Source organism: Myodes glareolus, chromosome 5 (assembly GCF_982192425.1).
Source record: "Myodes glareolus chromosome 5, mMyoGla1.1, whole genome shotgun sequence".
NCBI classification, from domain to species: Eukaryota; Metazoa; Chordata; class Mammalia; order Rodentia; family Cricetidae; genus Myodes; species Myodes glareolus.
In genome coordinates, this window is record NC_142030.1 from 72,465,289 (window position 1) to 72,481,292 (window position 16,004).

At 40.5% G+C, this 16,004-nt stretch overlaps 1 protein-coding gene across 2 annotated transcripts in view; it reads right to left on the reverse strand.

The window, feature by feature from the left end:
* Edem3 (ER degradation enhancing alpha-mannosidase like protein 3) overlaps positions 1-15,669 on the reverse strand; it is a 61,947-nt gene extending 46,278 nt beyond the window's left edge. The window contains exons 1-3 of one of the 2 annotated variants that reach the window (XM_048431061.3): positions 15,325-15,669; positions 11,289-11,334; positions 434-534 (exon numbers count right to left, since the gene is read on the reverse strand). In XM_048431061.3, the coding sequence (XP_048287018.2) occupies positions 434-534; positions 11,289-11,334; positions 15,325-15,485 (308 nt within the window). In that variant the 5' untranslated portion in view covers positions 15,486-15,669. The remainder of the gene's footprint in view (positions 1-433; positions 535-11,288; positions 11,335-15,324) is intronic. The other variant, XM_048431060.3, reaches the window with a different exon arrangement.
* Between the last annotated feature and the right edge of the window lie 335 nt (positions 15,670-16,004).

Consider the following 16,004-nt stretch of genomic DNA (forward strand, 5'->3'; position numbering starts at 1 on the left):
CCAGTTTAATAAGCTAACATTGATCAGATATTAAGAAATAAGTTGCTTTTTTAAAAAAAGAAGAGAATAAAAGACCTTAATAAAACATTTACAGAAGATTTTCTTTTCCTTTCTTTTTTAAGATGTTCTTTAAAACCTGGTCAACTGTGCTAGTGAGGGGACTCAGTAGGTAAAGTACTTCAGTCCCCAGGATCCACGTGGTCAATGGAGGGAACTGACTCCTGAAAACTGTTCTCTGGCCTCTGCCACGGCACGTATGTCACCATGAACACACGATACAGAAACAAGTGAAAAACAGAATTTAAAGTGGTCAAGCCCCAGAAATGAGGCTGTCCTGGCGACTCTGACATGCCTGCTGAGCCTTCTGAAGGCCCCAGAAATGAGGCTGTCCTGGTACTCTGACATGCCTGCTGAGCCTTCTGCTCGTACTCACCTTCCCAAGGCGTCATCTACATCACCCCGGCTCGGCTCCTGGCCTCGGACGCGGCCTCTACAGGTTAAAGGCATGAGTTCGTCAGCTGGGTAAGCATGTTCCTGCAGAAAAACCTTAATAAGTCACTAAAGAATGGGAGAGAAAGTAGACACCGCTTAGAGGAAAAGGATTTAAAAGGTGGACTATCTACACAATTGTGGACAACTGAAAATGTAATGCATGCTTGGAGAAAAGCATATTAAAATTTCTTTTAAAAACTAATAATGTGATTTCCCTCCTAGAATCGTACTCTCTAGAAGTTACCACCATTAAGACCAGCCTTCAGTCCTTTAGATTTATTCATGTATTAATACACTCAGATAGATGCACATGTATTATTTAAAACATTTCTTTTTGACAGGGGGTCTCTCTATGTAACCTACATTGACCTGTTACCCACAACTCTCCTGCCTTAGCCTTCCGAGAACTGGTATTACAGGTACACACTACCATGCCCAGATAAGAGCTGGGACTTATTTTATTTTATTTTTAATGTTTAACAGAACACAGATCAGTTTAATGGCTCTTACAGAACAGTCCTTTCTCCTGGTAATGAATAGCAGTAGGGATATCCCGATTTCTCCTATTTATATGTACATGTATTGTTTGTGTGCCAACCCAGCGCCTGAGGCATATGAGACAAGCAAGCACTCTACAGTTACTGACCTACATCCAGAAACTGCATTCACAAACAGGTACTTACTGCTATCTATATCACTAGTCTCAAGTTTGTTTTATATTTTACTCAAAACACAAGGTACCCCTGTGGTTGTTTGAATGAGAAATATATTGGCTCATATATTTGAATGTTTGGTCCCCAGTTAGTGAAACTGTTTGGGAAAAATTAGGAGGTGTGGCCTTGTTGGAGGAGGTGTGTCACTGGGGTGTGCTTTGGTCCCCAAAGACACATCAGGCTTGGTCTGTCTGTTTCTCTCTGTAGGCAACTTTCAGATGAGATGTGAACTCTCAGCTACTGCTCAAGCCCCACGCCTGTCTGCTTGCCATCATACTCCCCGCCGTGATAAAAACCCTCTGAAACTGTAAGCATGCTTCCTTTTATAAGTTGCCTTGGCCATGATGTTTCATCAGTGGCCATCCAAAAGTAACTAAGACAACCCCCCACCCCAGCATGTTGGAATGTTTCAGAAATACTTTAATAACAAAGTAAAATTGTAACTCATATTTATTGTGTGACTATTTTTTACACTCTATCTATTATACATCAAGGAGTTTAGTTAGTTCAACAATCCTCTGAAGGAGATTCAACTGACTTCACTTCACAGGGAAAACCAGGACCCAGGAAATCAAGTAAGCCTAAGTCGAGCAGCTGACATGATGAATTCAGAATTCGAAGCTTGTCACCTGACTCAGGAGCCCATACCTTTCCACCCAGAACCAGCTCCTCAGAAGGTTGAATAGTACGGATACATTTATTTACTCCCGTGTGCACGACATGAAGAATGACAGGAAAACATGTGTAGACACAGTCACCTTCATACATGTGATTTCTGTGGCTCACTTAGAAACAGATGAGTCGACGAGATACTGAATTTTGATAGTTACTACCAAGCAGGATATCAATTTACAATTTACTCTTAACATTTGAGATGATTGATGCTTTGTAGTTTGCCAATCTCCTGGGTTAAAAAAAAAAAGTCTCAAGTTCCAGCATTAATAAGGATACACACCTTCTTATATTAGCCACTCTGGAAAAAAAAGCCTATTTATACGCTACTAATGACTACTTCTATTGTCAAAAGAGACTCAATAAATATGGTCTGTTATATATAAGTAAATATCTTTTATCCTTTCTTTCTTTAGTTTTTAATTTCTGTTTGCAGTGTTTTCACTATAAGCTTATAAGCTTTAAGTATGTAGGTAAATCTATTCATTTCTTCCTTCATGGCTTCTGGTTTTCAGGAATGCTGTGCCAGGCTGCTCTGAGCCCTAGAAACATTACACACACACACACACACACACACACACACACACATTTCATTACATACATACATATACAGACACATATATTTTGTTATACATATACCTATACACACAGTGTTTTATATATATACATATACACACACATATATATGCATACACACACTACAATTAAGTATTTTCTCTAACTGGGATTTATTTTATTTTTAATGTTTAATGCTATTTGTTCCTCAAAGGCCAATTTTCTAAAGTCTACTTTTTAAAGAATTCATTCTTTCCCAATTATATGAAATATCGGCCAAATTACTGATGTAACTTAAGAAACTGGTTGTGACATAAGGGCCAAACATGTCACAGAGAAAGTAATCCTGCAAAGGAAATTATAGACATATTTCATGATACTAATGGAGCAAAGTATCAAATGCCTGCTGGTCATCCAGAATTAGAAAGGAACGCAATGCCTCCCCATGCCTAGGAAGGTGCTTGTCCTGCGTTTTAAAAAAGCAAGCACTGCCTATACCTCCAGGAAGCTCTTCATACAAACAGCAAAGGCCTTAGTTTCCAGTTTTTAATACTTTAAATATTAAAAATACTAATTAAGTTTACTATTTTTCATTTTTATCCATAACGCGCAGAAAATTTTGATAAAGACTGTGTGCTTGGTGTCCTGGGTCTCTACTTTCTACATGCAGTGAGTCTGGAGTCTGGGTAACTGAGATGTAGAAGAGGCATGTAGAGATTCAGAGACGCAACTGGGAACATTGCTGTGAACTTTAAGAATTAAGAAGTATACAGGCACCGGACAGAGATGATGCACGCCTTTAATAGTAGCACTTGGGAGAAAGAGGTAGACAGATCTCTGTGAGTTTGAGGCCAGCCTGGTCTACAGAGCTAGTTCCTGGACAGCCAGGCTATTACACACAGAAACCCTGTCTTGAAACAAAAACAAACAAAAAAGAACTCCATGGGCAATTGAGTAATAAAACAAGCCACACAGCACACACAGCACACTACTCCTGGAAACTTTCCACAGAAATACCCAGCGAGTGCGAACAGACTGCAGCACCGTGTCTTCAGGCCTCTGAAGGAAAGAAAGCAAGGCTGTCCTAAGCATTCAGGCTGTTCAGATGTTCTCCAAGTAAGGGAGGAGTAAACCTGGCAGAGAAATTGAACACCTCTGGGGTTTCAAATCCAGAAAACTTCCTGAGCAAATCAGGCAACCAAGATGAGACTCAAAAGTCAAAACTCAAGAATGAAGAAACTGAGGGGGGAAAAAATCAAAACTAGAAGAGAGAAAATCTCGTGGCTCAACTCCCCTTGAGCATGTCTAGAACACTGGGAATTGTTCCCAGACCGCAAGGCAATGACCCACCAATACTCTGTCAAGGGTCTCAGCTTTGGGAGATGGAGAGATGGATCAGGCAGTTAGACAGCACTTGCTGTCTGTCCTGGCTAGTTCTGTCAACACGACACGAGCTGGAGTCATTTGTTGGGGTGGGGGGTAGATTCTCAGCTGAGTCAACGTCTCCAGAAGATCTGCCTGGGGCAAGTCTGTAGTGCATTTTCTTGATTACTGGCTGACATGAGTGGGCCCAGAGCACTAGGGACAGTGTCACCTGTGGGCAGGTGGCCCTGGATGGTGTAAAAAAGCTGGTCAAGAAAGCCATGGCAGAATAAGCCAGTAAGGAGCGCTCCTCTGTGGCCTCTGCATTGGTTCCTACCTCCAGCTCCTGCCCTGACTGCCCTGAATGACAGACTACTCTGTAACAATTAAACAAAACCTTTCCTTTACAAACTGATCTTGTTCAGAGTGGTTTTTTGGTTGGTTGTTGACTGGTTTTTCCAGACAGGGTTTCTCTGTGTAGTCCTGGCTGTCCTGGAACTCACTCTGTAGACCAGGCTGGCCTCAAACTTATAGAGAGCCACTACCTCTGCCTCCCGGTTGGTAGTACTTTTCTGAACCTCCAGCTTTCTCATGTGCAAAATGGAAATAAAAATACCTCTTCATTGGCTTGTTGAAGTGACTAGATGAGAAAATACATCAATATAAGTCAGACAAAGAAGCTGGTGGGAGGGAGATTGGCCTGCTGGGATTAAAAGACTGCACCACCACCTCCTGGCTTGGTCATAGTGTTTTATCACAGCAAAAGAACCAGACTAAATGCTCTTCCAGATGACCTAGGTTCAGTTCCTAGTATTAAGAAGGTGGCTCACCACTCACTACCTATAAGTCGGACACCCTCTCTGGCCTCCAAGGACACTGTATGTACATGGGACACTTATATACATGCAGGAAAAACACAACACTTCTACGCATAAAAATAAATAAACCTTTTTAAAAATTCTTAATTTTTCTGTATACTTGACTGTATGGTTACAGTCAACAACGCTGTTCTATTTCTTAGCCTACTTTTCAGAAAAACTGAATGTTCCATAATGATTCATCCTGAGATGATTCTAGACAACAAATATTTTTGACATAATTAGAATTCATATACAATCATCACATCCTGAATTTCAAACTATATTTTTAAAATTTTAATAATACACAATTTCAGCAAAAATTCCTAATTATTAATGTGTATCAATCTCAGTACAACTGATTCCCCAGAGTGTTTATAATTTTCTTGCTTTGTTTTATATTTAATACATGTAAGTTATAAAAGTAAAAAAAGCTCAAAGTTGTTTTTTAATATTTTAAAATTATTTTGCAAAAAGACAACATGTTAATTTTATGGTAAAAAGTTCCTTACTATTTTAAACTATTGTTTTGAAACCTGGTCTCCAAATTAAATATAAAAACTGAAACCCTGAACCCATGTAGCTAATAATAATATCCACAGCAAATACAAAACAGAATAATCAAAGTAACTTTGACCTAAGGTATAAAAATACTTCATGCTCTTTGTCTCAAGATTAAACATAAAAATAAAGCCACTGTCTTTTTTCGGGCTAACCGCAAGGCTCACTGCAGAGTCTGCAGAAGGCCAGAGCAGGGCACACGTGGCAGCGCACAGCTGCAGCAGGCTTCAGATGGCTGGCTGTGAGCACGGCAACTTCTCCTCTTCACAACGTGTTGCCAGAAAAGGGGAAACTGTCATGTTGATACAACCAAGAGTCACAAAAAACATAATAATTATGACTCAGAAATGAAACTCAGGTGACAAGAGTCTTGCAGAAACTAAGTAGAGAATATTCCTGACTAGAAGCAAAGAAGAAAAACCAAGCTAAATATTAGACTCTCAATCTACTACAGCTTCCAGATAACAGTTCAGTTATAGAGTCAAGTCACAACACCAGCCAAAGAGCTTTTAGTACCACTTGTAATTAGATAAAGGAAAGACATTTTATTCTACTAAAAACAACTAAAATCAGTAATCATATGATTGAGCCTAAGTAAGTGCTGGGGGGAACAGTACTCATGGAGTAAAGATTTAATATTAAGAAATCAGTTCTCAGCTGGGCGGTGGATGTGCACACCTCCCAGCACTCGGGAGGCAGAGGCAGGCAGATCTCTGTGAGTCGACAAGAGTTAGTTGTAGGACAGGCCCCAAAGCTACAGAGAAATCCTGTCTGGGAAAACCCCCAAAAAAAGGGAAGAAAGGAAGGAAGGAAGGAAGGAAGGAAGGAAGGAAGGAAGGAAGGAAGGAAGGAAGGAAGGAAAGAAGGAAAGAAAGAAAGAAGGAAAGAAGGAAGGAAAAAGATTAGTTTTCTACCAAAGCCTGGTATGAGGACACACACCTGACACCTGAAATCCCAGCACTTGGATGACAGAAGGAGGAGGATCAGAAATTCAAGGTGGTCTTTGGCTACACAAGTTCAACACCTGTCTCAGAAAAAGAAAAAGAGAAAAAGGAAATTCTCTCCAAATTGATCTACTGATTCAACATAACACCATACAAAAGCTGGTGATTATTTGAATAGAGCTGGCAATATGGTTTTGAATTTTACATAGAAACACAAAGAAAAACCTAAAACAGTCAAAAACAATCCTAGAAAAGAAAAACAAAGCTAGCAGATTCACACTGCTGAGCTGAGAACTCAGCACAAAGTTACAAAAATTGGGCCAATATAATATTGGTCTAGAGCAATAACAAACAGCACAAACCCTAGAGAGACCCCATCTCCCTATCCACCTACCTACCTGGTGAAAGCATTTCCTTACACACACAGGCGTCGAAGTAAGTGAGCAGGGACAAGCCATTCTTCGCAACAATGGTGCTAAATAACTAGATACTCACACCTTTATCTCATCTATGCAAAATTAACTCAAAATGAGTCTTAAGTCTAAGTCAATAAACTAAAGTTATGAAAACATCTAGAAACAAAAAAAGAAAAGTGTCGTAAACATGGACTAGGAAAATATTTTTAGGAAACTATAAAAGTATAAATCTTTTTTAAAGTAAAAGATTAAATCATAATTGGTCACATTTTAAATTATTTCTAACATCAATGTTAGAAAAATTAAAATTCAAAAGAAAGAAAAATTAAAATTAAAAGTACAGACTGTAAAAAATCCATAAAACATGATAAAGGTGACCCATCTAGGTTATAAAATAATTTTTACAACTCAGCAATAACAGGACAAAAGACTTGATTCTAAAATGAAAAGGAAAATTGTAACAGATGCTTCACCCAAAAAGATACACGAGCATAAAACAAATGCATGGGAAGCTTTTCAACAGCATTAGTCACAGTGAAACACTACCGCACACCCACTGGAACGGCTAAAATTAAAAGACTGGAGAACACCCGTCTTGAGAGGATGTGTAGTAACTGAGCGCATACATTGCTAGTGGGAAATGCAAAATGAAAAGTCTGGCAGTTTGTTCTAAACTCAAAATCACACTTACCAGATGACCTAGCACCCTTCCTAAAACATTTTGTTTCTAGATTACTCTTTTTAATGAATAAACGATTAAAAAGAAAAATCTCGTGTATTTTCAGATAGGAAAGATGACATTCTAGTGACAAATGCCACAGAACTGCATTCCTAAAAATGACTAAAGTGGTAAATTGCGTGCTGTGAAATAAATTTTTAAGTGGGGGGGGGGCAATACTAAGTAGATGGACGTAAATCTGGAGGTCCAAAGTGACTACATTTAAAAATAGCAAACCAGTCAGCTGGGTGTGATGGTGCCAGCTGGAATCCCAGCACTTGAGAGGCTGATGCAGGAAGATCACAAGTTTGAGGTCAGCCTGTGCTACATGGTGAGCTCAAGGTCATTCTGTACCACATATGGAGACTGTCTCAAAGCAAACAAACAAAAAGACTATATTGATTTCAGAATTAAACTGAAAGCAATTATAGTATTAGAAGGATTTTACTAGTCGAAGGAAATGATACTTTCCAATTCTTTCCAATTTTATCTGTAATACTTAGGGGGTCTAAAAAAAAGTACACTTTTTGCTAACAACAATTTGATTGCCCAGAGAAGCCAGGATAAACACTGGGAGACAAATATCATAATCATAACCATCATCACCATCGTCCCCAGGTTCTCAAGGGTGGCCCTGATACATATCATTGTATCATCTGCATTAATTTAGAAACTCAGTTGAGCACAGATATGCAAAACCTGTTTCTAGAAGCCACAGAGTGACTACAGTCTAGGGTTAAGTAAGATTATGCAACAATTGCCAAAATAAACATCAAATTCCATGTGATTTAGGGAAAAGAGAAAGCCATCTGTGCAACTAATTCACTGAGAATAAACCACTGTCTGATGGGACTAAGATTTGTCAAATGATCATTATACTATCAATAGCTATGCCAATAACAGAATCAGGAAGTCTCTCAGGGTAACTCTCCAAGGATGGCAGAAATGTAATAATCTACCTGAAGCTAGCAAGACATTCTATCAAGAAATAACACAGAGAATCTTGTATTTCATTAGCAGATAGAAAACTAAGCTTGATGAGGGCATGCCCAGACAATGAAGGACGTGTGAGTTCTCAGGAAGTTCTCTGTTCAACCTAGAAACACATATGGCATTCAAATCTACATGAATTTTTAGGAGAGAAATTTCTTCCTTTCTGGTTTCTGTTTTGTTTTGTTTTTTGAAACAGGGTCTTAGTTCTGTTTGGCCTAAAACTTGATATATAGATCAGGCTGCGCTGGAACTTGTTGTAATCCTCCTGCCTCTGCCTTTCAAGTCCTGGGACTAGAGGTATGTGATACTACATTCAGTTTACAAGAGAAATTTCCATCTCTGACAATAAGTGATAATTATCAGTAGCAGTTACACACACTGCTTTCTACTTGCCAGACACTAGTTCTAACTAGGCCATCTGTATAAAATGACGACAGTCATGCCTGCACAACACTGTAAGGCAGGGAAAGGACTGACAGGCTCAGAGATCAGGTTAGCCCTCCCTTCTTCCAGGCTGGTAAGTGACAGAACCTCCTCAGGGTATCCTCTTCCGGGTCCCAAGTCTGTGGTCACAACTACACTATAATGTCCATTTTTGTAAAATGCCATTTCCTTCCCGTGGGAGCCAAGAAGGTCCAAGAACTGCTGTAGCTGTAGAGCAGGGTGAGGAAGAGCACTGCCAACAACCAGTGAGAAGCGAGGACATCTTCCTCCATTATTAAAGCCTATCGAGGAGCACAGCTGGCCAATACAAGAAGTTCACATATCCTAAATCCTCCAGAACTTTCAATTCTAAAAGAAGTTTATTAATTTTGTTTATTTAGTTTAAAAGGCAAGATGTATCAAAATAATCAAATGCAAAAACATTTGATTTCATTTTCACAAGAATTCAATTTCATTCTTTAAAAGATATTTAATAAGTAAGCACTTAGGTGTTGAAGTACTATGCTAAGCATAAGACATAAAACCTGACTTTATTAAAAATTAAAAATAAAAAGTCTCTGTTTTTTTTAAAAAAAGCTACAATAATCCTTTGCAATTGTTCTCATTTCACAAGACCTGACTCAAAGGAGTTAACTGATCAGTTAAGGATTTACGTGAACAAAAGCCAACATAGAATTTGACATCTAAGTCATCCAACCCTAAAACCTACATACTTGAAATTCCTCTCATTTCAATATATATATATATATATATATATATAGCTACTAATAGCACTATTACCCAGTTATGTCATATTAGTAATAAGGTCAGAAAGCTTGTGAGGGCTTTCTGCTATTTACCTAAAAGGGATAAACTATTAAAGATACCATACTTTATAAAGAGACGTACCTAAGTACCTCATTAGAGTGCTCACCCCACAAGCATGAAGAGATAAGTTCAGATTCCCCAGAACCCACAAATGGCCATTCATGCCTATCTCAGCACTGGAGAAGCAGAGACAGGAGGACCCCTTGAGTTGCCAGTCTAGCCAAGCTGTGAGCTTCAGGATCAGTGAGAAGACCCTGTCTCAAAAACGTAAGGTGCACAGTGACTGAGGAAGATATGGGTATCTTCCTGTGCCAACCTCTGTCCTTCGTGCATACACAGGAGCACATACACACAAATACACACACAGCAAATAAAGAAAACTTTTAAAGAGAGGACTTTATTTAGAGCAAAATGTGGCAAATCCATCTAGCTGTTTATCATTTTGCTCAACTCTGGAATCAAAAGTTTACTTGTATGAGCTGGCTACAACTTGCGAGTCTTGTAAGGGGTTCATCTGATTATCTCTATACCACTAGCCTAGACTTGCTAAATTAAACAAAACTAACAAGTAGTAACGGATTTTGAAAGAAACACTAAAGGAATAGCTATGGTCACATTAAGTTTAAAATCATGTTTTCAAAGTTTACATCCAATACTTCATAACCATCACAGTCTAGAAACACTGGAAAGTCAAACTTCACTCTAAAGCAAGCACTAATAAAAGAAAAAAAAGGGCTATCAAATATGAGACATGTTTAAACGATAACCGAGTGCTTACAAGCACTTCTGCTCTTCCAGAAGACCTGGTTCTTCTTCCTAGTACCCAGTTTGATGTCTCACAACCCCGTCTCTAACTCCTGCTCCTAGGGTTTGAACGTTCTTCTGGCCTCTGCAAATACCCACACATGGCATACACTCACACAGACATGTAAATATAAAATACAAAAATATATAAAGAGGGGACTAATGATATAGATATATAATGTATCTTCCCTATATAAATGAACATGGATTCACTGAATCAGGTGAAAAGTATCTTAAAAATAATTAAGTTAGCTCTCTGCCAAATTTTGCTAAGTATATTTAGTCTATAATCTTAAAAGAAGATCTTCTGGCATGTTTTAAATGTAAAAACAAGGAGATGAGAAGAAATTGATTAAACTCTTCACAAAATTACAAAAATTTATATGCAAAACTTTAACTCTTAAAATCTGCTTCCTATTTTCTCTTCCTTTTTGTGCACTAGATCCCTAGAATCTTTTGCCCTTTGCAGTGGAAGCTGCTACTTCATCTTTCAGCACCTCTGAAACACTCCAAGACAACAGATCAGCGGAAAGGTAGATGCACTCAATTCAGAATCCACACAGTACCATCTGGACAGAAGCTGGGTGAGAGTATCTCTTATGTAATGGTTTGTTTCATAGGTTTGTAGAGCAATGCAGTTTTTCTTAAAGGACATCCCGTAAACCCAGAGACAACATCTTTTCCCTGCTCACCTACGCACACTTTCAATTGCTGCCAGCACCTAAGTAAACTGCTTAAATACAAAGTTGTATGATCTGGTTTCCATTTCTTACCTGTTGAATGAATTGATTCCCTAACAATCACCACCAGGAATACTCTGCTAGCTTACATTTGGCCTGCTTTTTAAAAGCTTTCTTTAAAAACAGGCATTGGTAATTGAAGTTTCAAACCTCCCCGCTGTGTACAGTCAGCTCCTACAGATGGTATGTACAGATGAGCTTCGTACTCACCATATAGTTGCCGAAAGCGTGATCAAACATTTCCAGGACTTGATTCCTAATTGTGAAAAAACAGAGAGGGAGAAAAGTTACGTATATTCTATCAACTGTACTTCAGGAACACAATTTTCCTTCATGAAAGCACACTAATAAAAAAAATAAAACTTTAGTTAGAAGGGAACCACAGAGTAAGAAGTCTTTATTACCTCAGCACAAGGGGTGGGGCCAGACCTTTACTACCCCTAGTCCTAGTAATTTACAGAAAATTGCTGGGTTTTTTTTTTCTAAGAAAACTATTGAATGACCCATGTCATAATGGCAGAGAAGAAAAGCTGGTTTTGAAAAGAACATTACAGATATTTAATGTGATTATGTAGCCTATTCTTGGAGAGAGATGTTTCTAGATAACTCCTCCAAGCAACAATTATTAGTACCATTTATTGTTTGTTTTATATAGTGTGCTAAGGGGGTGGAGTGTGTTATACTAATATGAACTAATATTTTCTCAAGCCTGTGCCTTTCCCATTGTACTGAGTAAAACCACGAATGCCCAGTTTAAGCACATACTATGTCTCATTTCCAAAAGAAACACTTTCTGGAGTACTGTTCTCTTAAAAACACTCTCAAAAAGTAGAATTCACTTCAAAAACAAAAACTTGAAAGCTCAAAGGGAGACTTCTAGCTTTCAGGAAGCTAGGACTACAGAATCGCAAGTTTAAGATCAGCCTGGGCAGAGGGAGGTAGCAGAGAAGGGAGAGAGGAAAGAGAAGAGAACAGAATCTGTTTCTCTGAGCTCCAATACTGTTGTTTAAAGTGGAGGAGTCAGGCACCCGAACCAGGTTCACTCCGGCAGACCCCGCGAGTCTCACAATGATGCATTCTCACGACCAGGACCCGAGTGCTGTTACAAAAGCTAATGTTGAGAGCCAGCCAGGACTGAATCCAATCATCAGCAGAGGAAAACAGCGAGATGAGACAAGGGGTTCCTAGCTCTTCTCTTCCCAAAGTTCAACTTACTAAAATCAGGACTAGAAAAAGAAGAAGAAAATGGCTATATTTGTTTTCCTTCCTATTATACTATCTTATAATTTTCAGAACAATTCAGAAATTACAAAATGTTGATAATAATAAAGCCAGCAGGCAGAAAAGCTCTAATACCTGACCCTGGTTATCATGACCAGCAAGGTTAAGAACACTTCATTTTGTGACCTAAATCTAAATGGTCCTGACAACTTTTTATAACTATTTTAAAACACCTACTCATTAAAAACAAGACCTTAGCTGGCAAGAGCCTTCAGTGGGCAAAGGCACTTGCCACAGAGCCTGACAATCTCAGTTTGATCCCAAGAACCCACTTGATAGAAGGAGAGGATTGAGTCCTGCGCGCTGTTCTGACTCCAAATGCCATGGCACATACGCAAATGTAATAAAATAAAGAGATCTCCCTACTGCTATGTTAAGACATCCTAAGTTTACACAGATCCAGGGAATTTCAGAAAATTAAGGAGTATCTTATGGAATCCCTCTAGATACTCATCTTACAAATGATAACGATCGCTTCAACAGCAGCAAGGCAGGACCCCACAAAACCTGTGAACACCAACCTAAAAGTGGGATGCGCAAACTCTCTCTTCCCTGAAGTACGATAACCGGTTCCTATCAAGAAGGGAAATTTCCTGTCACTGGGAAAACTAGAGACTAGAAGTGCATCGCAAGTAGAAAACTAACTTGCTAACTCAACTTTGAGAGCTATGAATTTTCCAGATTATGGGTAAATTATGATTGCAAATGAAGAACACGCTTGCACCATTGAAACACACAATCAGCAAGTTCCATGACATAAACTTCAAAGTGGGCATAACTATAGAATGGCACGGCTAAAAAGTTTCTACAGTGTTCTATCTATTTAACAACTGTATAGGGTGTATTGGAAATCTGACCCCCCCATTTAAAATTGTTTTTCATTCTTAAATAATTTCTCTCAAGCAATTCTTTCCTAAAGTCACACTGCCTCCCAATACCAGTAGTAACTGCATCATTGATCTATACCAGCTGAGAATCAAAAATATTAGCAAAATCTCCTATCCTGAAAAACTTCCAAGAAAAATAAGATAACATATCTGGTACATAACTGCAAACAACTGTTCCCAACAATTCCAGTGTATGTGACACGCACATGGGAGTGCACAAACACACACCCACACTCACACTCACACCCCACACACACACACACACTATACCTTATTTTTTTAGACAGGATCTCTCACTGAACCTGGTGTTCACTGATTTGTCTAGACTGTCCAATGACTCATAAAATTTCTAATAAAAAAGTCAAATACAATATTTGCAGCCATACTAGAATTAATACCCCCCATATCTTAAGGAAGTAAGCACTGTGCATACAATGAAGCTATGAGGTCAGACATAGGTAAATACAAAAACACAACAAAAATCTGACTCCACCTATTACCAGCTTCGCGACTCTGAACAAGGTAACCTTGAATCTCAATTTCTTCATTTGCACAATGGAGATAGCATCCACCTTGTGACGTAATAACAGTAATAACAGTTTTAGAGACGGCTGAGTGCCAACAGAGTGGGGAAGCCATTAAAATGTCACCAGATAATACATTAAACTTACAAAGAAAAAAAGCAAGAACTGGAACTCTTTGGTAACTTTGTCCAGATAGCTGATACTTCATCCTCTTTTCCTGATTTTTACTGCTCTTTTATTAAAAAATTAATACAGCTCTTTTGCAATGATCGAAAGAAAGAAGCATATATATCAGAACCTAATGGCTCCACTTCCGTTTCATTCTAACATTATGGGATAAGTTACCTTTTATTTTTTCTAAATTTGGGTAATTTTTTTCTTATAAAATGGTATGGCTACTATTTATATATTATCCAACAATTTGCTTTAGGGTTTTGTTTTGTTTTGTTTTAAACTATTATCTTGGGAATAGATTCTAGATAGCCTTCTAATTACAGAACTCTTTCTAAATGTATGAACATTATTCCATAATATAGACCAAAACAGCGTATTTATCAACCATTTCCCTCCCAGGAACCGGTCTGTTCTTTCCAAATGCACCCCTTTCCACACTTATCTCTAACAGTGCTTTTATTTCTGTAGGGTAGATCCCCAGGGAAACAAATGAGTCAAAGGACAAGCACGACTTAAAATTCAGGAGTTGGTGTCAAAAAAAAAAAAAAATCACACGAATTTACATTCCTGTCAAGTGTTTCCACATCTTCGTTGACCAGGGCTGCATCCTGGCGTTTTGTGCTTGTTAACTAGACAAGCAAAACCCATCCAGCTCACTGCTTTAATATGCATCTCTCACAACTCTTCGCACTACTGGCCCGCACGCACTTCCTCTTTTCTCATTTAACTGTTCACGGTGTTGCCAATTCCTACAGATTCTCCACTTTGTTCTTATTCATCTGTGCCACTTGGGATGTATTAGAATTACTGAATTAAATGCTATAAATAGAGTTTTGTAACACTTTTAAGATTCATGAGACTACTCTAAGGGGGTACACGCAATCGAGGCCTTTGAATAACATCAAATCGCCAGCTCCAACTGCTTGTAGGAAAGAAAAGACAGCAAGGAGATAGAGAACTCGGGAAAGTGCAAGTTCCAGTGAACGCCCCTTTTCCTTTAACAGGTGCAAACAGCGCACCATTTTCCCGCTGGGAGCTCAGTGGGGCGAGAACTCTAACCCTCCTCCGGCAAAAGGCGCCCCCAGAACTCCGCAACCCAGGCGGTAGCCCCTCCACCAGCCCCTGACATGGCAGTGGCGTTGACACAACACGGCATATGTCTGGGGCGACCCGGGAGACACCCGACAGCCCCCGAGGTCACGTCGTGGGGATCAGCTCCCGTCCTCTTGGACCCTGTCCACCGCACCGAGGTCCTCCGGCCTCAGCAGCTGTTCCAGTCACCACAGGAAAAGTCCACCGCGCGCCGGGGGCGCAATGACAGGCACCTCGACTGCTGGCAGCCGCGCCAGGAAACCCACCAGGACAGCCACGCACCCTTACCCAAGCTTCTGTTTCTCTTCCCTACTCATGGGCGCGGCCCTCGCCGTGCACACGGACGTGGCCAACACCAGGCAGAAGGCGGCCGTCGCTGCCACCAGGCTCCATGGCGCTCGCTGGGGGACCCGGCACCCACAGCCCCGACCGCCGCCGGCTTCGCTCATGGCCCCGCGGTTCCGCGCACGCGCAGCTGCTACACCCGCACGGTGGGCCACATCGCGGGCTGCCGGCGGCGAGGAGGCTGCGAGCCGTGTCGAGGGCGGGCTGCGGAGTGAGGCAGGCGGCCGCCGGCGCCAAAGTGTTTGCCGAAGCCACCGAGCCGGTCCCCAGCGCCAGCGCTGCCACCACCCTCCGCCCTCCACGGCCCAGAGCGCCGCCCCCAGCTTTCCGGTGTCGTAGTCTAGGAAACCGCCTCCCCAAGGCTACTTCCGGGTAGAGCAACAGGGGGATAGCCTCAGGACCAATGGAAACAACCTCGGAGAGGGGCCGGTCACAGCGACAGAACGGGGCATTGGCCAGGAGAAGCGGGACGTGGCCAAAAGGCGGGACTGGGCAAGGAGCTGTCCCTTCGACCCACCTCCGACCCCAGGAGTTGTCACTTGGGGACTACTAGTCCCAAAGTGCACCGCTTCCATAGCCTCTCCTACAGCCCCAGGCGCAGGCGCCTTGCTAAATGTCTGCCT